Genomic DNA, 24,357 nt, shown 5'->3' with positions numbered 1-24,357 from the left:
AATATTATGCCAAATTTACCTGTTTATCCATAACAACCACATAATATTGGCACACACAGACTGAAGATGATAAAACAATATGTTTTAGAATCACTTACAAAAAAACAAAAAAAACAAACAAACCCTTATGTAGTCAATAAAAGACACTTTTACCAATTTGTTAAGTAAAACTAAATCTACCCACACACACAAAAATTCAGCACAAAGTGAAACCAATGCTGGACACATTGATGGCATTTATAAAAATCGCCACATCACCTGCTACCAAATAGAAATATGTGGAAATTTACAGTTAACAGAAAAAAGTAAAGTTCAGCCTTATGATTTTCTTCAAAGCAGCACTGCCCCCTAGTGGCCAGAAAGGGTTACTAGCGTACTGTCACTTACAGTATGTAGTTGTCATACAAAGTGTGCAGTACTAGGAGAAATACAGGATAGACTGGTGGGAAATGACTACCATTTAAAACTGCTGGTATGTATTTAGATATAAACTTCATGCAATAAATCCATTAATAGGTCTTTTTGCGCCGTACCTCTCCATCTGCTTGTGGTGCTTCTCCTCCCTGGCCTGAGCCTTCATCTGCTGCACCTCAATAGTATCAGGCTTCCTCCTCCTCATGTACAGCTCGTGGTTTCCCATACACAACGCCAGGATACGCTTGTTGATCCTCAACCGTGGGGCGTAGAACACAAAGTCCTGGAGGAAGCCGGCATAAGAAAGGTTAGTAAGTAAAAATTTTATTCTTCTGTGGGGGGGAAAAAAAACAAAACATTAAACCGTGTATGAATTCATCAGCACTTACTGGAGCCTTCTTGTCAATGGGCTTGATGACAAACTTCTTGTCATTGAAGGAAATGTTTCTGATCTCGCTCCAGGGGAAACCGATCTTTGGTGACAACCTGAGGCAGCAGAGAGAGATTTTACTCCACTTAAATAAACGCACGAGCTGGTAAACATAAAACTTCAAAACAACAGTGGCTTTCAGACGATGGGTGCCCATTAAAATCCTGGTTTTGTTTCAACAATCAGTTGTGTACCACTGTTCACAACCATTAGAGGGAAATAATGTCAGTGCATCCCAGACCTCATTTACATACTCGGACTAAATATCAAAAAAGTGTTAGAAGGTGGATTTAACGATTTAAACAAACGACTGAATTACGTTTTCTTGTGTAATTAAGTTCTAAATCAGCGGTCTCCAACCTTTTTTGCGCCACGGACCGGTTTATGCCCAACAATATTTTCAGGTGTCGTGGATAAATGCAACAAAATAAAACTAGTACCGGTACCGAAAAAGAAGATTTATTCATAACACACGTGAAAAGACCCAGGAAAACTGAGTTAACGATAACAAAATAACGCTGAAAACCGATAAAAACCCTGAAAATCATACATTTCACACCTGAGCCTCAACTCTCGCGGCCCGATACCAAACGACTCACGGACCGGGGGTTGGGGACCGCTGTTCTAAACCGCATTAGTGTATGTATGCCAGCCATCAATCTCTGTTCCACTTTTTCCCCAAATGAAACCGAGCAGCTGTCTAACAAAACGTCTCTTTTTGTTCCATTTTGCTCCTTCTTTGGTTAAAATGACGTATTGGTTTTCATCCGCTACATGAATGATTTCGTCAAACAAATACTGAGCTGAGTCCCTGATCACAAGAAACAATGACGATATCCACGAATAACACAACAAGTACACATCCATGCAAATGTGTAGATTTATTACTTGTCTTCATGCTCGTAGATGTTGAGTCCCAGGGCGTCGACCCCGAGCCACAGCTCTGTGCCCTTCTTGTTTTTAATTTCAAAGTAGTTGACGCCATACATCTCCAAGTCCTGAGCGATCTTCAGATACTCCATCATCGCGTCCTCCCTGCACACACAATAGGAGAAAACAGTTAGCAGAGAAACATGCAGGAGCCAGTGAATGAAACTTTCCATGCAAAATAATATGAAACCATAACCATGAAACTTTCACAATACACTCACCTGAGCATGCTTCTGTGCTCCTCGTGCCACGTCTGTATTCTGTCCTCCCACTGCTCCTTTGTCAACTTGTGCTGCTCCAGAACTCTACAGGACACGCCGAGGAGAAAAGGACACAAGCGACACAACACAAGAGTTAACAGTGAAAACAATAACACAACAAGCACTCCTGGGCTTTTAATCATGCTAAAATGTACACATTTTTACTCTTAACAAAGAGAGACTCTGGAATCAGATATTTCATTAGACCCACGTGGAGTAGCATATTATGTCTACTGATTTTACCTCTGTGGCAGTAGCCGGTCAGATGCCAGGTAGCCAGGCTTGTGAATATCGTTGTTATAGTCTCCGTATTTGGCCTGAACGGCATACGAGGCCAGCAGCACGGCTGTCTCTGGAGGACAGTAGTTCTCATCATTCAGAATGGCCTCCTTTACCTGCTCAGAGGACACATATAAGCAAAAACACACAAGCGTCAAGATCTTCTGACTCCATGATTCATGGGTAAAAAAGAAAATTTGTTTTTCCAGCAGAACTGAGTTGAACTAAAATAGTAATGCAGTCCAAAGATGTTTTAAAATACATTTATATCATTAATTAGTAATTCCTTTCACACTCTGGCTTTCTCCCATCTGTCTTGTCCCTCTCTGTTTAACCCCAACAGATGGCTACGCCTCCCTGAGCCTGGTTCTGCTGGAGGTTTTGTCCTGTTAAAGGGGAGTTTTTCCTTCCCGCTGTTGCCAAGGGCTTGTTCATATGGGGTCATCTGATTGTTAGGGTGTCTCGTAGGGTTTGTAACCTACAACATAAAGCGCCTTGAGCAGACTGCTGTTGTGTTTTGGCGCTACAAGCCAAATCATCTTTGGCAGATGTAAGCCAATGCAAAGCATTCCATCTTAAGTCCAAAGAAGGAATTTCTGAGTTAGTCGGACTTCCAACTCAGAAGTTGGTGATCCCCCACCAACCCTAACTTAACAGTCCAAATGGCGGCAGTGTATGTAAACATTTGTGACTTGTAACCTACACTACTACATATGTGTGTTTGAGACATAAGCCAAAATAAATAAATAAATTAAATAAGCCATATGCAGAACACTGGCCATGCATGTGCCTCATTAATGGCTCTACCTTTACCTTTGCTAAGCACTGAAACAAACCTTGTTTATTCTTCCTTTTCTGACATTCCTAATGAATGTGCTGAACTTGGGGGTAATGTCACTTCCCAGTTCCGCCTTCCAACTTACGATGCAAATGGAACACAGGACTCTGTTGCGGACACGGAAACATCACAGCTGAGCAATCATTCCTGTTTCACCTGGATGGAAGCACACTGCCTAGGCTGCATGAACAGTTGGTGCATTGTAAAGTGTAGTCTCGAAAAACTGGCAGGCAAGTGCACCTCAGGTGGCGGACTACAAGGACGCTTCAAAGAAGCATAACGGGAATCACTGCTCACCCGTGGTGTCTCCAGCTGTCCGCGCCCACAACAGAGTATAATTGAGGCCTTTTACTCATATATCAGAAAACTGGGGGTGACAACAGTCAGTGGGTGGGCTATAGTTAAATGAATGTAGAGGAATTACAGGGATTTTCACTAAACAGCAGGATTCAGAGAATAGTGTTTCTGTCAATATTATTCTGCAGCGGGGGATGCACATTAAACATGGTTATTAAAACAAAACCCCCCAATTTAGCTGACAGACATTGGCAATGCAGATAGGGAAATAAATAATGATTTAAAACTCCAGGAAAAGTATTTCAGCTCGTCATCAAACCACCTTTCAATATTATATTTAATAAATGTAAGCCAGTGGCAACCATACGTACTCTTTTATTTGCTGATATGTTGATCCATCTACTGCCAATAATTGATGTAGAAAGCAAATATACCGGTAAGCATGATCTATACTAACCACAATAGCCACATTACATGACACCAGCTCAAAAAAGGTGTAATTATTGTCTTAGATAAGAAAGGCTCTTTACAGCTGTAAATCCAGCTCAGTTTTCATGCAGGTTTACCCCGTACATGAGCTTGGCAGCCTGAGCAGTTCACAGTACCTGCAGGAAGAAAAGTTTCTGTGTGATCTCCTGGATGAGCTCCTCAGAAACATCCTCAGGGAAGAACTTTGCTCTGAACTTGAACTGCAGCGGATTCTCCTTCTTGACATCCTGCTGGGTCACCTGGAAGGAACACCCGAACACAAGCCTTCATCATCTGCCCTTTACAAAGTGCATGGGACATGAAAGTCCTGAGAAAACTAAACTGAAAATACATTAAAAACAGATCTCAGTGTTCATGGTCCATCCTCTACGTCGTTTTATAAAGTATTAACAACAGGATGATGAATGTTTACCATTTACAAGGAGTCATAAGATTAAAATGTTTTCTTAATGTGAGAATAAATTCAGTTGTTACAAAGAATATAAACATAAGCATGCTTAAGCTATGCTGAGGGATGGATTTCTTCCTGTGTTTTGAGCAGCCTCTCACCTTCTTATTGAGCTTGAGCCACGTCACGTAGCCTTTGCTGTCTGTGTACTGCAGGCCGAAGAACCAGACCTCCCTCAGACCGACTGTTTTCACCACCTGAAACCACAAATATATCTTATGTTTTCCACTTCCTCTTCAAAAAGTCTCAAAATTTCCCCGACACCTGTAGTCAGTATGACTGTTGTCTGTACTTGCAGTTTCAGTTCTTTCAGGATTTGAGACCACAAATTGTACGCACTGCGTCAGATAAAGTAAAAGTGCTCTGTCATCTCACTGGTATCATGTACTGACAGCAATCTTACCAAATCGATGCATCATTAAAAAGTGAAACTGAATATTTTCCCCTCGTCTTTCCTCCCTGTTCTCAAACACAATTCTCTGTTTGTCATTCACAAACTATTGTCTCACATACACACACAGAGAGGAAGCGTGAGAAAGAGACACAGATGATCCCAGAGGGGATTGTAGACACTCTCTCAGATGTTAAGGTGATTTACACAGTCAATACCACGCCACTTCTACCATGTAATTAACTCTTTCTCACGCACAGAGAATAATAGAGATGCTGACATAAACAAGCTAAATACCCATGTTGCATGCACGCACAACTGCGAAAGCCCCCACAATCGCCCATCCAAAAAAAAAAAAAAAAAACCACACCGTTGCGATGGTAACGGTACAATCAATTACATTTGCAAACACACACACATACGCCTACACAGAGCGGGCCTCCAGTGGGACTGCGGTACGAGGAGACAGCTATGTGGATAAGAGACTTCAGGATGAGAGGGGAGGAATGATGAGTGTAGCAGAGACGGGGAAAGGCGATCAAGCTGCCTGGACCTCTGAGCAGGAGTCTCATACTTTCAGGCTAGATAAAAACATTTGCTCACACGGGCAGTTTTACAAGCGAGTGTGATCATCACCCATCACAGGCTTACATGTTTGGGTTAGTTTGTCTGAAAAGCTTTTCCATCATGATGTGGCCTTTTATCATCCTGTGTGTGTGTGTGTGTTTGAGTGAGCCATTTATAGTGAGCTCTGCAGCCTCTTTATCAATGAAGCCCTCACTTCATTCATGCGAATCTGGATCACTGCGAAGGAATCAGGACATGCAGCACAGTTTTTCCCTGTGCTGCATGTCATTTGCCTTTGCCTCCGTTTGCCTTCTGGACATGTGACTTCCTGTACTGTAGGTAACATAGCCAGGCTGCATTTAAGGGATCACAGGATTATAAAGGATGCAGAAGAAATATAGCTCCTGAAGCACGTCAGTTGTTGCTATGCATATCAATCACACTTTATATGACGGATGGTTTAAAAAGAACTACATCCGAGTCTTACAAAAAGACAACCATGTCAGCATCTCCATGACCGAGGTTGGTACAGACAATCTTTATCAGCTGATTGCCTCTGACAGTTCTGCTGCCTGCAGCGAGGACTATAATACTGCACAGTACTACAGTGTGTAGACTGGTGTGCTTCATGGAGCACTGTAGTGAGATGTTGCCACACTCCTGGACCACAGTGTGGCTTCAGGACTTCTTGTGGATGTTAATTTGAAATGTGGAGGGACTGTACTAGCTGTAATTGAGAGGTGGTCTAACATGAAGTAATGTCCTTTTAGATGTTGGAATGCATTCATATCCTCATGAGGGAATTTGCTGTCATTATGGGTCCAATCCAGTCTGAATCATCACACTGTTTGGATTCCTCTGTGGAATGACTGTGGCTCTGGATATTTAGTGGATCCAGACCACGCTCTGCACCATTTACAACAAGCAGCTGAACACTTTGTCTAACATTCATTTCAGCTCCGCTGCCACAGCAACAGATACAAAGTCTTTTCCACTTTAAACCTGTTTTTTTTTTTTGAAGATCACAAAAAGGCTCATTTTTAATAGTTTTTAAAAAAATAAATAAAATAAAATACATTTTTAGTACCAGTTGAGGTTTGGTTTTCTTTTTATTGTGCAAAGTTGTTTTTCCACACTTTGGTTACTGTAACACTGTAATTTTCAAACTTTTGGGATATTTCTTCTTATTAACAAAAAAAAAAAAAAAAAAAGTTTAGAAATATCACCAAAACAAATCCATCAAATAAAGATTAAGGTAGTTTCCTACATATAGCAAAGTTACAGCAGGAATTGGGCATCTCTGGACTGAACAAACCTATTTTATCAAACTCGCAGAATTCTTTCTAGGAATTCTGACTGCACATTGGCTAAATCCATACACCTGTAATACCTTGGCTGCCTGCGTAACAGCTTTGCCCTTAATGATGGGAATTACCAGAACAGACAACACAGCGATAACAAGCCTTGAAATAATAAAGGGAGGAAAACAAAGCGAAAAGACAGGAGCTATCTTCATTTTGGAACAATTAAGATTTGTATATTCATGTAACATAATCACAATAATTTCTCCAAATATCCACCATCGTATCTATTTCTAGCTGAATAAGTGCTATAATGTGTGAAGGGTAGAATTTTCACTGATATTAAGAATTCTGTTCAGGTAAATAACTGATTTTTAAAGCTTTTTTAAGTGTGTACTAATAACAATTAGCCGATGTTGGTTCGAAGCCTTCTCAAGTAGCTCTAGTGAAATGCTCAAAATCACCACAAGGTGGTGCTACCTCCTTTTTTAGAGTTGAAAGGCACACAGACAACAAGGAGCTCATCTGTATGGCTACTGAATGTAGCCCTGTGGAGACCTGTCATTGTTTGGTCTCTGTTGAGTCCTGTAGAACAAAGAATCAGTGTCTTCATTCACATGTCTGAAACCTGCCAAAATATCCCACACCAATGCTATATAAGCCACTCACATGCTACAAGATCTCATCATTCAATACTTTATCCCCACTGGCTTGTTCATTTATAAGCTGCAAGGCATCCCGTCTATTGCTTACTTTCGGTTGCTTTTAAAACCAAAATAATCTCAAACAAATGAATATTTGGTATTCTTTTTATGAGCGTGAATATAACAGAAACACACTGAACACACATATCACTGTACGCTGACTGTAAACAAGCATCCTTTGGCAGATTCGGTACTATGCAGCACAAGTGCACGCACACACACAAATCACTGGGCATTTGACAGTTTGTTGCTATGGCGATGCATAGGCACAGGCAGCTGAAACGTTCAGATTTGGTGCGTCTGTGCGTTTCATAGAAAGAAAAGCGATATTAGAGAGTAATGGATGCAGAGACTTTGTGAAGTCACCAAAAAAAAAAAAAAAAAAAAAAAGAGCCAATTCATGTTAACTACAAAATTAACTAATGTGTTAATATTCCAGCGTCACGCAGTTTTACACCTGCATTTCCTGCAAGATTAAAATGTTTAGTGTCAACAGAAGCTGGTATCTTTCTCAGTGGTTTCCACGAGTCAGCTACAACCACCAACTGTCATCATCCTTTCAAACAATCAGATGAGCTGATCAGTGTCAGAATATGAATGAGAAAAAAATAACTGTATAACAAATGTTAGGAAAATGTGTTTACGAGTCACAGAAGCAAGTCATTAAGTGAGTCTGATTTCTCTATGGATCCTGGTACCCAAAGGTCAAAGGCACGTTCATAGACAGCTCTGAAACAGAACGTGGTTGCTCAGCTATCCACAGCAGGAAGCAGAACACACAAATACAAAAACAAAACCACAGTTTCACTGGGTGTGTATATTGCACAAATACTACAGATATGATCTGCAGCTTTAGACTGCAACAAGTCCTGATTTCTGCTGTTAAAACAGATCTATTACAAACACACAGCCTTACTCCCCTCATGCTGTACAGAACATGAAAACAAAAGCGACAACAAAAGCAGAAAACAAATGTGTCTCTCTCGCATTTTGTCTTCACAGTATTCCACCACAACCCCAACAACCCTTTGTAGTCTGACATGAAACGACACTGAAAGCTGCCCTTTTACTTCCCAGACAGCGTACACACGTACACAGTTATGCACACCATCCACACAATACTTCCACCCATCTGCTGACTCCTGAAAGCTCCTCTTTTGAACAAAGAGTGCTTTATATGTTTTCTTTGTACAGAACCAGTACCAACCCGAACCCAGCCAAGCACGCCCTGGTACACGCACCAGCACTTAGTTTCAGTGTTGCATTTCATTAGTAATCCATGAGTCTTTCAGTAGGTCACATAGTCTAAAATACCTGTAGTGTCTATTCTAACAGTAGAAGTCATTTTGAACCCTTCTAGCTGCAGAAGAAGATTTGGTCCTCACAATCTGAGATCAAAACGGAATAAATTAAAAATAAGACACTTACATCTTTGTGTTTACAGTATGCGACTCTTACCTGATCGAAGAGCTGTTTGCCTGTTGTGTTGGGCTGGATGGCAAACTCCAGCTCAGCGTCCATGGTGGTGACGCGCACATTGATCTGTGAAACACAAGTAATGGATCAGTAAATGGTTTACTTAATTCTACTTGTTGAACACGGACGATATATAAAAGACAGACATACTCAGTGGGATGTTACCCTCAGGGATATAGTTTTCGAGCATCTAGCCATGCAGTCAGCCTTTACGAACATTTTTGAAAGATTGGGTCATTTTCAGAAGCTCACAGAGCTCGAGTGTGGTACTGTAATAGGACGCTAGCATTGCAACAAGTCAGTTTGTGAAATTTCCTCCCTTTCAGATATTCCACTGTAAGTGCTGTTATTGCAAAGTGGAAGTGTTTAGGAACCACAATAACTCAGATATGACGCAGTAGACCACGTGAAGTTGCATAGTGACATTGCCAAGTGCTGAAGTGTGTATTGCAGAAAAGCACACTTAACAACTGCAATGGTCCAAAACTCTTCTGGCATTAACATCAGCAGAAGAAACGTGCACCAGAAGCTTCATTTGGGTTTCTATAGCTGTGCAGCTTGCCAGCATGCTCTGCGAGTGTCAGCTGAAGACTTATACTGTAGAAAATGTAAAACCTGATTTATGTGGTTTGAATGTTTCCCACAGACGACCATGATGCAGCATAAAGGCAGTGATGGCCACTGTATTTGGTCAAAGATGATCCACACCTTGTAACCATTGTGACACTGACAGCAATGCAGAGTGTTGGAAAACCCCTTCAGTAAATTCTAATTTGAGATCACTGAGTTGAAATAAGAGGTGGCAAAGGAGATCTAGAAACTGTCGAGAGGTCACTCTACAGAATCTGTGATTTTAAATAACCAACACAAGTGCTATATACAGTGGGGCAAAAAAGTATTTAGTCAGCCACCGATTGTGCAAGTTCCCCCACTTAAAATGATGACAGAGGTCAGTAATTTGCACCAGAGGTACACTTCAACTGTGAGAGACAGAATGTGAAAAAAAAATCCATGAATTCACATGGTAGGATTTGTAAAGAATTTATTCGTAAATCAGGGTGGAAAATAAGTATTTGGTCACCTCAAACAAGGAAAATCTCTGGCTCTCACAGACCTGTAACATCTTCTGTAAGAAGCTTTTCTGTCCCCCACTCGTTACCTGTATGAATGGCACCTGTTTGAACTCATCATCTGTATAAAAGACACCTGTCCACAGCCTCAAACAGTCAGACTCCAAACGCCGCCATGGCCAAGACCAAAGAGCTTTCAAAGGACACCAGGAAAAGTATTGTAGACCTGCACCAGACTGGGAAGAGTGAATCTACAATAGGCAAGCAGCTTGGTGTGAAAAAATCAACTGTGGGAGCAATCATCAGAAAATGGAAGACATACAAGACCACTGATAATCTCCCTCGATCTGGGGCTCCACGCAAGATCTCATCCCGTGGGGTCAAAATGATCATGAGAACGGTGAGCAAAGATCCCAGAACCACACGGGGGGACCTGGTGAATGACCTGCAGAGAGCTGGGACCAAAGTAACAAAGGTCACCATCAGTAACACACTACAACGGCAGGGAATCAAATCCCGCAGTGCCAGACGTGTTCCGCTGCTGAAGCCAGTGCATGTCCAGGCCCGTCTGAAGTTTGCCAGAGAGCACGTGGATGATACAGCAGAGGATTGGGAGAATGTCATGTGGTCAGATGAAACCAAAGTAGAACTTTTTGGTATAAACTCAACTCGTCGTGTTTGGAGGAAGAAGAATACTGAGTTGCATCCCAAGAACACCATACCTACTGTGAAGCATGGGGGTGGAAACATCATGCTATGGGGCTGTTTTTCTGCCAAGGGGACAGGACGACTGATCCGTGTTAAGGACAGAATGAACGGGGCCATGTATCGTGAGATTTTGAGCCAAAACCTCCTTCCATCAGTGAGAACTTTGAAGATGAAACGAGGCTGGGTCTTCCAACATGACAATGATCCAAAACACACCGCCCGGGCAACAAAGGAGTGGCTCCGTAAGAAGCATTTGAAAGTCCTGGAGTGGCCTAGCCAGTCTCCAGACCTCAACCCCATAGAAAATCTGTGGCGGGAGTTGAAAGTGCATGTTGCTCGGCGACAGCCCCAAAACATCACTGCTCTCGAGAAGATCTGCATGGAGGAATGGGCCAAAATACCAGCTACTGTGTGTGCAAGGCTGGTAAAGACCTATAGTAAACGTTTGACCTCTGTTATTGCCAACAAAGGTTATGTTACAAAGTATTGAGTTGTGTTTTTGTTATTGACCAAATACTTATTTTCCACCCTGATTTACAAATAAATTCTTTACAAATCCTACCATGTGGATTCATGGATTTTTTTTTCACATTCTGTCTCTCACAGTTGAAGTGTACCTCTGGTGCAAATTACTGACCTCTGTCATCATTTTAGGTGGGGGAACTTGCACAATCGGTGGCTGACTAAATACTTTTTTGCCCCACTGTAACTGGGAAGGAGAAGGAAGCGTGTACAGGAAGCTGCAACACATTTAACAGGTTAAATGAAATGTAATAGGAATTAATATATTACATTTAGAAAAAAAGGGAACCCTAAGTGTATATTAAAAAAAATAACTAAATATATATATAAATAAATGTGTGGAGGAAGCAGAACTGCTAAAAACAGGATGTGAAAGTTCCTAACAACGTGTGAAAATCTAAAGACTGTATTGAAAGAAAGCAAATATAAGCAGCTTGGAAAAAAGTAAACTGGACTGATCTGAGGCTCCACAGTCTGCCGGTGGGACTGCCTGTGCAGCTGTGTGCGAGTCCCTGTCAGACTTCTATAAATATTCCCAACACATAGTGACCACACACACACACACACAGACACACACACACACACACCTTCCATATTAGGTGCAGTCTGTTTACGCTGCTTATCCTTCTTCCCGTAAATTGAATAGAGGAAGTTTTCACTCCACTTTTACCAAGACCTGTCACTAGGTTTCCGATTTAACTGTAATGTAAATAAAAATAAAAAAGGGGGGTACTCAGTGAAAACTACAATGACTCAAACTAGGGCTGCTCGATTAAGGCAAAAATGATAATCACGATTATTTTCACTGAAATTGAGATCACGATTATTTGACGATATTTATTTAACCCTTTAAGACCTACTATAGAACCAAGTCCACCAGAGCTTATATTATTTTTTTACATGCTGTAGTGCCATTTGTGGGAGCATTTCAAGTTGCTATACATCAATACAACTGTTATAGCCCATATTTTAATAATATGTGTGCATTAAGTCCATAGTAATTACATAAATTGCAAAAAAGTGCAATAAACTACAAAAAAAATTGAAAATCGCTTTTGTTTTGTTTACATATATTTCTACTTGGAGAAATTTAAGAGGCTTATCCCTCAAAACTTTAAATACAATAAAGTTGCAAAAAATAGTTTACAACAACAGGAAATTTATTTTGAGTGTCTTCATAGTTTTATTTTGGAGATACAGCAATTTTTATATACTGCAGGAAAAACAAAAAACAATCCTATGATGCAAATTTGCAAAGAAAACAGCATGTGCATCATTTCACTGTGGGAAGTGTTACGAACAGCTGATCGGAACGGCAAAGCGTGTTTCTGGAATATTATGTTTTTGTTCCTGCAAGCGCTTTTTATGCAATTTTTGCAAAGCTATATGTGGAACGAAACCGTGACCGAGGACAAGCTGATGGCATCAGATGTAAGTACAACTCCTCCGGTTTCATATGCAAAACAAATTATTGCGCTAGCTTACACGGTTCAGGTTCTACAGGGATTTAACAATAGTTACGCAAAACGGAGCGTGCTGCTCTGACCGGCTTTAAAGGGTTAACAATGACTTTAAAAAAATAATATAAAATAGTGTGCAACACCACTGAAGTTTTTTTTTTTTTAAACTCTCTTTTCAACCAACGGCAGTCACTCTCCAAATAACTTCTGCTTAGCTTTCCGAGCTTCCCTCGGGTCCTCTTAATCAGCGGTCTCCAACCTTTTTTGCGCCACGGACGGTTTATGCCCGACAATATTTTCACGGACCGGCCTTTAAGGTGTCGCAGATAAATGAGGGAGGGGCTAATAATCGGCTCAGTCATTTTTAATGATCGTTGAAAGCCCAGATCGTAATCGTGATTAAAATTCGATTAATTGAGCAGCCCTAACTCAAACTAAAATAAGAACCATTTCTCCTGGATCTTTGGGGTTCACTGGACATCTGTGCTTCCGCATAGAAGAGTGGAAGTTTGCACAAGAAACAACCATAATAATTTGGAGAATGCGTCACTTCCTCAATGAGTTATGATGTAGTGCTATTCATAAGAAAAGCCCAGACAGATATCTCAGGAAAACACACCGTCTCTGCGTGAATTCAGGAAATTTCACCTCATTTTAAATTTTAACACAGTAACATGTTTTAAAAGACTAAGAAATCCAGAGATCAGATCAGCCTTCAAAACCACACCACTGCCCTACAGTAATCCTTTCCAGACACTTTTAATAGTAATGAACTCATACTCATGCAGTACATAAATATGCAATCGCACATTTCTCTTGGTGTGCATCTATTCCTCTCTTCCCACTCGAGGTGCAATACATTATAATGCCCTGTGCCGCAGTATGAAACCCTCTCTGCAGTGAAACCAACCACCAACTGGCACTGTCCTCAAGTAACCCTGGCAGAAAGTGAGAGGGGAGTGAGAGAGGCACAGAGGAGATGAGAAATAACAATGATACAGTAAAAACTACCAGTCTTATGCCGTTTTATACTACTATAAGAAATCTATGCAATCGCTTAACTTATACCTTCCCAGAAATGCAAACACTGCAGCCACCTTAACAACTGTCTGCTTTGCAGTAACCCCTGTGAAACTACATGTAATAGAATGTAACTGTATCTAGCTTGCTCACTATGCTATCCAATAACTACTGTAATCTGCCAGTGTGGACATATGGAGTTTTTCTTATTGTCATAGTTCTGTCAATCCTGCATCAGCTCTGAAGTATAAATGCATACAACGAAAGCAATAAAATGCACTTCAAGTACAAAATTGCTGCATAAGGAACTAGTAAGGTGTGTGTGTGTGTGTGTGTGTGTGTGTGTGTGTGTGTGTGTGTGTGTGTGTGTGTGTGTGTGTGTGTAATATTTAGAGACACACAAAGACAAAGAGATGATGCCTACGCATCAATCATAAGAAATCACAGACAGCTCTACTGACCTGAAAAATATACGACAGACAGTGGGTACACACACACACACACACACACACACACACACACACACACACACACACACACACACACACACACACACACTAAAGTGTGTATATTATACTCTATATTTTCCCTCTCGTCCTGTAATGTGTTGCATCTTTTTGTCTGCAAAGATACTAATAAATTCCCAATAAGTTCCACACCAAAGTGAGGTCCTCTCTTGTAAAAAACAAAAAACCCCACACTGTGCTAAACTATATACCACCAGCCGCAGTCCACACTTTTTAGGCGACTCCTCTAAGACAGTACGGACTATACTCATAACATACGGAGGTAGGACAGAATGAGCAGCTGCTTCACTGTATGGATTTATTTTATTTTATTTTTTTATTTAATTACTCACTATTTACACACTCCATTTCTGACTCTACAATGTCTCAGCTACAAGCATGATAAATAACCCAATAGCCTCTGTGCACTTCTGGCATCTGAACAACTGAATTACTTTTCTTGTCGATGGCAACACTCCCACCAAAACCAGGAGAATCCTTTGCATCAGCATGTTGCACAGTCACAGCAGCTAACACTCCCGTAAGCCTTGTCCACATGCCAGAACTATGTCCCAACCACACTGCTGATGGATCAGAAACTGTGAAAGTGCCAGTTTGAAAGCAGTACACACAAAGACTTGGCGTGGGTTACTGACTCTTAATGTCAATGAATTTCCTATCACATGCAGAAAGAAATTAAAAAAAAAAAAAAAAAAAGGTCCCAATTCAAGTAATTTTGAAAATGAGGGCATCATTTAATGTTCTTGGTCTGACATTGCATCCAAGGTTGATCTTACGAGACTCGTTACCCAACAGCTCCTAGGGGGCTGTTCCTACGCACACAGCTGCAACACATAACCAGCTACCTCATTTTTGTCGGGCTGACCGCAGCACAAGATTGTGGATGTTTGCTACACTGACTGGGCCTCAGTTTTAACACCAAACCCTTACTCAACTATTATTGATCACCACAATCATTTTTGATCAAGTTTCTGTCATTAAACTGGATAAACAGGAATTCAGACCCAAATAGCTTTTCACACTGTTACTGTGTAGCTGTTACTTTAAATATAATTACTCATGTTAATGTATTGATAATGTGCTTGTGAAAAATGAAGTGTGTTTGAAGTCTGAAGAGGGAACAGTGTTTGTGCAGTAGATGCGGGGAAAGCATGGGAACACTACCATATGGTGGTGTGTATATGTGTGTGTGTGCATGCATTTAACAACAAGACTGACATTTGTGCGTATGTATGAGAGTGCAGCCATATGGGGCATATGACGTGCACACACTGTACACCATGTATTCCACATGATAATACCTCACAGCAACATCCCAGTGGCACATTTTAATGTAATTTTCTAAAAAGCCATGTGGGCGTCCTAATGAGGGATTTTAACACTTGACAGGGTGGCCTAGAAAGGATCGTCCTCTCTTGAGATGAAAGAAAAGCTCATCGGTTCAACAGACAGGCAACAGTAAAAGAAGAAAACGCTAAACCGACGTTAAACAAGCGAGGCTAAAATGATTGTTTGTGTTATTTCTCCCACATGTTTTAGTTCAGAAAATGCATTGTGCAGATATCGACTTCAAGTTATCACTGACTAATATGTTTTTTTTTTTAAGTTGTGTCTGACCAGTAGCCCAAAGACATGAAGTTACAGTAAAAAACAAAACAACAACAAACAGCCCAACACCACCACATTCTAACAGGCTGACTTGTAGAGAAATCGCTACGATGTATGTTTTGCCATTTTTAGTTGCAAAGAAAAAAAAAAATACCTGAAACAACTCTTTATATAAAGTGTTCACTATATTGTACATGAGACTCCAGCTGTAGATTTGTGTGTACGCATGTGAGCAAGAGCTGTTTTAACATTTGTATTTGTGTGTGTCTGTGTGTGACAGAGAAAGAGTGGGACAAACTGATGAAGAACCATGCCATGTCTTCTTGCTGATAGCTGTTAACAGATAAAGCAGGCGGTCTCAGCAGTTTACTGACCACAGTCTATTCTGTTACTGTTGACTCACTCCAGCTGATAAAACTTAGAGAAACACATAACATCTTTTTGTTCCACATACACGCAGCAACAACAACGCTCAGGTCATGGCATCAAAATTTGATTTATGCAATCAGCGTGTCAGTTTTTCTACTGTCTATGTCATAAACTCATTATAGTCTATTCTAAACAGGACTCCCGTTAAGTACACACAAGTGTGCGCGCTAACAGTCACATAGCTTGTTGTAGTCAGACAACATGTTGAAACACAGCTTGAACTTGTTACGACACAAACATGTTTAAAGTTAAATCGCTATGATAAATAAATACATTATTAATGTAAACTTTACAAAATTCATGAGTAAATTTCACAAGCACCGCTTTGAGTGATGGCACAGGAAGATCCCTTTGCTTTCACTTGGTCGACAACAAAAGTAGCTGTTTGTAGAAAATCATGCCTGACTGCAACATGACACCTCATGGATTTGTTTATGTTGATGTAGACTGTTAACAATATTAACCTTATGACGTCAATCCACATGATCAGCATGTCTCTGAGGACAGCTTCTTATGATATCTTGACTGACAGCCATTAATATGGGACCAGACACCATTACCACAAATGAACACTGGACTTTGCCTGGAGAATCAGGTTGGGACATTGACCAAACATGGAAATTCTCTAATGCAGCACAGACCAGTATAGAGTCCACATGACACTACTAGAAATAGTCTGTTTGGTATTCAGCTGCGAATTTAGAATTACCTGCACTAGGGCTTGAATCAAAACCAACACTCAGATCCTCTAATCGAACTAATTGTTCCCATGTTTGTTATTTCTGCTTTTTTTGTTTGTTTGTTTGTTTGTTTTAACTTCTGTTAATACTTCCTCACTATGTACTGTCTGCTTCAAAGCACACTAGCATGTGTGTCGTCACACGGCTCCAGGCTTTAACATGCAAACATCATGGAGGAAAAGTCAAATACTGAGCTCTACTAGCTTGTACCAAATAAAAATTGTGTGCCTGTTATTTGGACATACTTTAGTAAAGACAACATCAAACAACAAAAAAAAAAAGAAGAACACAGAAAACTGCGTAAGGTAACAGCGGCAATCTGTTACAACACTTGGAAAAAAATCATATTATCGAAAAAATTTATATCTCCCAGCTTTAGGAGTTGAGCAAGAACAGAAAACTATGGGGTTCATGTGGCTTTTTAAAGAAGGTTAAAGACAGTTTATTGTCCAATCTGGATACACGGGGCATCTGTCTTCTCAGGGGCATCTCTGTCAGGTATATAGAAAAGTAAAGGTCTGCAGGGCATGTGTGAAAACAGCCATGAAGAGAAAGATCCATAAAGTTGAGTGGAGCTACAGAGAGCAGAAATATTTATTTGCACTGCAGATGAGCTGAAACACTATATACTATATCAGTTTTTGTAATAAGATTCCATCTAAGGAGACTCTGGAGAAATGGATCCCGTGTGCCTGTAGCTCCAGTGTTTACCAGCATCCTCCAGTCCCTGCATGTTATTCATAACAAGTAGTGACAGCTAAATAGTAGGCTAGTGTGTACAGGCTCAGGCTGCCCACGCAATACAGCCCACCTGTTGACTGTTAGTGTGTGTGAGGGAGGAACACTCTCAGACAGCCATAATTACAAGCTGTTGGTAGCTAAGCTGGTTAACAGAGGCTTTAAAGGCAACCGGGGGCTATGCTGCCACCTTCAGCGCTTCATCATCATGCATGATCTTTCCATTTATCTCATCTAACACCTGCCCTCTGTCAAGCTTCATCTCCTCACCTCTGCCTCACCCGTTTTCCATTCATCGTTTTGCTTTCCTAGACCCATTGTTCTTCCACACCTCTTTTTATTCAGCACATTAATGACTAGTGTGTTTTGCTTCGGGTTTGTTCAAATGGCTGTTTGTATTTTCGCTCTCAAAGTCAGGTATTATGGATTCACAGTAAAAATCCATACATCAGCGCTGGGAAATTACACAGTAATGAGGGCTGATGCGGTCTTAAGTGGGAGAGGATAGCATGGAAGATCTCGCTTTGCCTGCAGTTATGCAGAGAAAAAAAACAATACATCCAAGCAAGAATAAAAAGTGAAGGGCAGCACAAATCTAATACTTTCCTCCAGCTCAGGAAACAGCGAGAAAATAAAAGGTGGATTTTTCTTCCTTCTCCCTCAAATTATTATTATACTTTGGTTACCATTGGTTACCAATACAAACAAAATTTGTGGTGGAGCCACAACATACAATTTTTTCCATCACATATATCCTTTATAGGGTCATCCCATATCATACCTTCTGTGATAACCAGTATGAATTTAGGCAGTATATAACAGTGTTCTGCAGCTATTTTGTGCTTCTACTTAAAACCTTCCAGTTAACAGTTTGTGCTTATATTTGACTTGTGCCGTGTCATTTGCAATACTACTGACAGAGCATTATATCACTATAATAAAATAAAGCTGCAGGCACCTTGTTTCATTAGATTTACACTTTATATGAGGCAGTATGCCATCAGTAACAAGGATGGAAAAGTAATCCTTCATTTACTTATAAATGCTGCTGCCTGAAAGCTGAGTGCCAATAAAAGCATTCAGTATTTTTTTTTCCTACACTGTCAGAAATATAACTGCAAATTTTCTTAAAATGTAGTCTGTCAAATGTTGAGGCTATACTGCCCGCCTCTTACTGGTTTCTTTGTAAAACCTGATTGGTTGGCCCTACAGTAAGCTTCATTTGGTTGGCTGTGCGGCACAAACTAACCCCTGAGAAGGAGGCTCACTAACAGTCACAGCTGGGACAAATTAACATTGTTCAAAACCATGTGAAAGTGAGCGTTAACTATATTACTAATGGTAACATAATGGGGATTGGAAGGCCCCAGCTAATGTATTTCACTTATATCATGAAGTTCTTTATTATTTTATGTATAAATAAATGTATCAATATTGAGAATGTGTTTTCGAAAGTGTTAGATCTGAGTACTAATCAGTGGAGAGGCAGTGAGAATTTACTGTAAAGTAAGTTTGATGGATTTCTGATCAATACTATAGTAGTATTATTGTATTACTATTGTAGTAGTAATTCTTGTGAATTGCAAATAGATATACATCTCGCCACAGTGTTAGCTCATCAGTCTGTGGATGAGCTGAAAGTTATTTGAAACCATTATATGCATCAATTTTGAGAATTTTTTTTTACTTTTTGCCAGCTCACAATAAATGTGACACAAACTACCTGCCACTGGTGTCAGTCAACATCGTCAGTATTGGCCGATACAGATACTGTATATCAGTGCATCACTAATGATGACCATCAGTATGATGGCATCCAGCTTTGTCGAATGATTTTCCAGATTCTGGAAACTGGTTGCAGAGATTTCCTCCCATTCAGTCCCAGCAACATTAGAGAGGTCCATACATAAAACTGCTGAATGGAACCTTGCCGTTTTTACACCACACCAAGCTTCCATTGAAATACAACTGAATCGTTTGGATGGTTAAAATCACATCATACGATTATTTCTCCAAATCACTAAGTTGTAGATCACAATGAATAAAAGTTTACAATTAAAATGTTAATGTTTTATCTACAAATTTTGAAAATATAGCTGAAGCAGTGACTGAATGTAGGGTGGGGAGAGGAGGTGGAAGTAGTGCTGATCTTCACACCCTCCCTCTAATTAGATTTAGTGACTTGATAATTCCCATTATATAAATGAAAATGGCTGTGTAAAATATTTATAGCCTCCAGCGAGGGCTCACTGCCCCCTCTCTACAAGCCCCTGGCCCTCAGGGACACCAACGCCAGGAGGGGCAACATGTGCAAAACGCCGCAATAAATCAATAATGTACGATCCCCCGCTGCATCTCACACCCTAGATTAAAAGGCCTGATGCCTGCTCATTCCTACAAACACACACACACAGCAAACAAGTAAACAACACATTCTGCATTCACCCAGGCAGACATGTCGCTGAAACTTCAAATATTTTCATTAAAATGATCATCAAGTGAAATGAGTAGAGAGAAGTGGGTCTCTCTACAAACGCTGGCTTTGCGTGTGGCCTCTGTGAGCAGCTAAACTTTTGGCTTCGACCCGGCAGATGAGGATGGGTAAAACAAACATGTCGACTGTAATGATACACGATACGCACATCACAGTCAAGCCAGGCTCCGAACATCTGAAGTGTCAAAGTCTAACTGATCAAGACCTAAACCCGGCAACCTCGAAAGGGAGTCTTTTCCCTTTAATTCATTTTTTAATTTTAAGTGGGCAGCACACAATCAAACATGTGTCATAAATAATGACACATGCACACAGTATATTAAGGGTAGACATTTTTTTAACCGATTTACTGCCATGGGACTGCAAGCCTCCACCAACTAGGGCTGTGCGATATGACCAAAATCTCATATCCCGATAAAGGAATTCTATCGTCCGATAACGATATAAATCACAAAAATGTAACAATCTCCAATCTCTGTAAATTCTGTGAATCTCGGGCAGCTCGACTTGTGTGAAGTGTTTCCAGCTGCGCGTCATGTAGCTGGAGTCGAATGTTTTAACAGATGCATGAAACGATACATTTTTAGACATAAGTTGTAACGGCCGCCGTTTTCTTTGTGAGTATTTATTACACGCCGTGCTGCGGGGAAAAGCCTGTTCTAACGTTTGAGTCTAAGGTTTATTTTTTAGCACCTGGCGGCTTTTTTTTTTTTTTTTTAAATAATCTGCTCTTTCACGTGATTCATGTGAAAAATCTCAACAGGATCTTGAGCTTTATTGTGAAAGGTTTATGTGGAACATAAACAAGCGGACACGCGATGCTGTTACCGTCGTTGTTGCTAACGACAACGCATAAAAACAGGCGCTTGTCCGTCCCTAGTGTGGTTATATTAAATATAAGAGAAAGAGAGAACTTTAAGAAATTAATAAAAACTACAGTGACCATCAAAACCATGAAAAAAATATTGCCGTAAACAGTTTATTTTGCGACACCACGAAACAAACGATAGCGTAATATGAAACGATGGACGTTTTTATATCGTCATCTGATATATATCGTTATATCGAACAGCCCTACCACAAACAAATCAAGCTTACATCATTGTCTAGACTCCTGATGGATATATGTACTGCAAGAAATAGAAGTTGGCATTGGCGGCCAAAGATTAATGTCTCTAAATGTAGAACAGTTTTAGCATTAAGAAATCACCAGAAAAGTGATTTTGCAGAACATAAGAAGTTTGTCAATTTCTGTTAAAAGCTGCATAAAAGTTCTTGGGATTTGAACAGTAATAACTTACATTATGCAAGGTCACATTCAGCTTGATCTCAGATGTTGCTTTAGTCTAGGGCTGCCACGATTAGTCGACTAGTCACAATTACGTCGACTATCAAAATCGTGGGCAGCTTATTTGGTAGTCGACGCATCGTTTGAAGCTTTGTAAGATCCCAAAAGACACAGGAATAAGTAGTAGGATTTAAGAGTGTAATAACGGACTGAAACAGAAGATGGCAGCACTGCATGTACAAGGATGCCAGCTGCCGTTAAACCCCGAAGAAGAAGAAGCAGTGTCTGGTATCGTAGCGGTGTCCAAATTCAGGAACCGCATCCTCCTGTGACTCCGACAAATGCGTCCTTCATTTCCCCAGATTTGAAGGATGGGTCGGGTGTATACTTCATGGCCCAACCTATCCAGAATTCACAGCGCAGCCCAGCTCAGTTTCCAACAATGGCGGCAGCTAGTTAGTTTTAATATTACTCTTATTATTCTTTCTGGGTCACAAAATAAACATTTAACATATTTTCAGGCGAGAATGTAGCTGTGTAAACCTCAAATATCTGCTCAGTTTATCAAGACATCACATATTTTCAAAAGCGCTCCGACGTTTTCAGAGACGTCTGTTACCCACTAGCTCGATAGCTAGCGGGGGCAAGGCTCACCAGAACCCGTGAGAACACCGGACTCCCGGCAAATCATTTTTAAACCCACCGCCGTCTTTCGCTACTCAGGTTAAACATATATAAGTCACTTGATAACTTAAAAATGTTATTGTTTGGCTTTTTTCAGTATTTTATTTGTTCCTGAGTAAATCGGTTTGGCTGAGATTAAAGTTATAGTTTTTACACAGCTGAACAAACGTCAAGCAGACAGCTGATTATCAGAAGTGTGAGATGCTCGAGAATATACTCCGGTGTCCTGTTATAGTTTAGATAGCAAGGAGTTTATTAAACTTCACAGAAACAATCTGCAAATTTCATTAAAATTTAATAAACTATCATCTTGTCTTTATTTTTAGTTAGCACATACCTTAAACACTTAAAGCTGTAAGATAATGATAGTTATATAAGAGCAGATGCATGCTGGTGCAATAAGCTGTACGTTTGACGTTCAATGGATGCATGATCTGATTAGTCGACCAATTGCAAAAATAATCGGTAACTAGTCGACTATCAAAATAATCATTTGTGGCAGCCCTACTTTAGTTCAAGTGTCCTTATAGTCAAGATCCAACCAAATCCAAGCTCAAGGTTATTGTGAAGGTAGGGTGTGGTATTGTGTTTCATTATCAAGGTTATCTGATGAGGGAATATAAAATTCTCAGTCACAGTACAACATGTGAAAATGTGAGGAAAGAAAAAAGAAAATTTCATTTCAATTTCATTTCACTGTTTTTGAAGAATTCACCCTCTGTTTTTACAGCAATCAATTTCTGGGCTGCTTCCTAACACAGACTCGTTTTGTACAACCCCCTCTGACCTACATGAAAGAAGAAGGAAGGAAGCAGTCAGTAGCAGGGGTCGTCCATGTTGGGTTAGGGGTGTGTACTTGCCATTAAAACACTGCTTAAGGGAGGATTACGATCTAGTGCAAACTCACTTTTTAATGGCTTTCCTGGGGCTAGCTAGCTTATAGCCTGTCTTGCCTTTTGAGGGTCTTTCTTTGTGCCCCAACAAGACAAATGCTTTGCAGACCTTTCGGGTCACCTCAATTGTTGATGCGTTTTTCCTGTCTACAGTTTCTTCTTTTGTTGCTTATTAGCTTGGAGCTGAAGGAGTCAGGCTAGCTTATGTGCTCAATGGTTATAGGTATGCCTTCAGGGGGAACTCAGCTTTAGCTTGTAATCCAAAGTGACATTTAAGCATTTTCAGGAAACCAGAATGCATAAATGAAGCAGTGAAAGGGCTGATGTGTTTACTATTCAACCGCTAGGCTTAATGTCAAAGTGCATTGTAATGTAACCAGAGTGGGAGTTCCCCTCAAGGGTAGCTTGGGTGTCGTTTTTCTAGACTGGAGGTGAACAAAGTGCCCATCACTCAGTCCTCTCCCAAATCCTCTTTTATCCCTTTGTTTTCACTCCCGATGGTCAATTTCAATAATCTGCACTTTCATTACAAATTTCTCCTTCACTCCTGCACCCCAACCCCCCATCTATCTGTCCATAGCGCTGTCTCCATCCTCCCACCACACAATTTCTCCAGCAATTCCCATCTGATCTGGCTCAGCACCATCTCTGATTGTTTCGCAGAGCTAACCTCTTTACGTAAGTATTCAAATTTGTTGTAAAAGCCTGTAACACTACCCCAAATTATTTCATATCACAAACCCTCCGAAGGCATCTTTATGGACAGGAACATTTTATCGTCTTCTGCTCTTCTGTCATTTTTATCCTTTTTCTTATGAGCCGTTTCATCATTTTGCATCTCTTCATCTTTCTATTCTATTACCTTGTGTCTCATGCTTCACCTCCCATCCTCTTGCTGCTTCTCCCCCACAATCTCCTCTTTCCAGGAATTGTGTCTGGCCTAATTCCCCATTACCGAGATTGATGGGCCAAGGGTTCAGTCCTGTCGCTCTCTGGCTCAAGAAAACCGTGTAAGCAGCCAGCGTGTACGTGCAGCAGGATCATAAAAGCCCCGTAACGTCCAGCTTCCTGCCCTTGCTTTAGTTTTTAATGATCACTATCTGCTCCATCTGTAATCTGCTTTGAACCCATTATTATTATTTGCTTGAGGTTTATAGCGATGCATTGAGCTGGTTCACCAAACTAAGGCTGGAAAACCACAATTGACTTTTACTAAACATCTGGTTCTGTTAGATCTTGGTTAGTATTTAAATCTGGAATAAAATTCTATATTTCTTCATAACCACCGCCTTTAATTTTGTTTATATCATGCTGAGGAGTTTACATTGTGTTTCTAAAGTAATATTAAAGTA

At 40.4% G+C, this 24,357-nt stretch overlaps 1 protein-coding gene across 1 annotated transcript in view; it reads right to left on the bottom strand.

Moving 5' to 3' along the window:
• LOC309691295 (radixin) overlaps window positions 1-24,357 on the bottom strand; it is a 45,627-nt gene that overhangs the window by 6,051 nt on the left and 15,219 nt on the right. The window contains exons 3-10 of the mRNA XM_082508925.1: window positions 8,807-8,890; window positions 4,487-4,582; window positions 4,054-4,176; window positions 2,278-2,429; window positions 1,996-2,079; window positions 1,733-1,879; window positions 804-900; window positions 534-697 (exon numbers count right to left, since the gene is read on the bottom strand). Of these exons, the coding sequence (XP_082365051.1) occupies window positions 534-697; window positions 804-900; window positions 1,733-1,879; window positions 1,996-2,079; window positions 2,278-2,429; window positions 4,054-4,176; window positions 4,487-4,582; window positions 8,807-8,890 (947 nt within the window). The remainder of the gene's footprint in view (window positions 1-533; window positions 698-803; window positions 901-1,732; window positions 1,880-1,995; window positions 2,080-2,277; window positions 2,430-4,053; window positions 4,177-4,486; window positions 4,583-8,806; window positions 8,891-24,357) is intronic.

Source organism: Aulonocara stuartgranti (assembly GCF_965226115.1).
Source record: "Aulonocara stuartgranti genome assembly, chromosome: 16".
NCBI classification, from domain to species: Eukaryota; Metazoa; Chordata; class Actinopteri; order Cichliformes; family Cichlidae; genus Aulonocara; species Aulonocara stuartgranti.
Note: the sequence above shows the minus strand (reverse complement) of the source record. Positions and strands in the feature narration are given on the sequence as shown.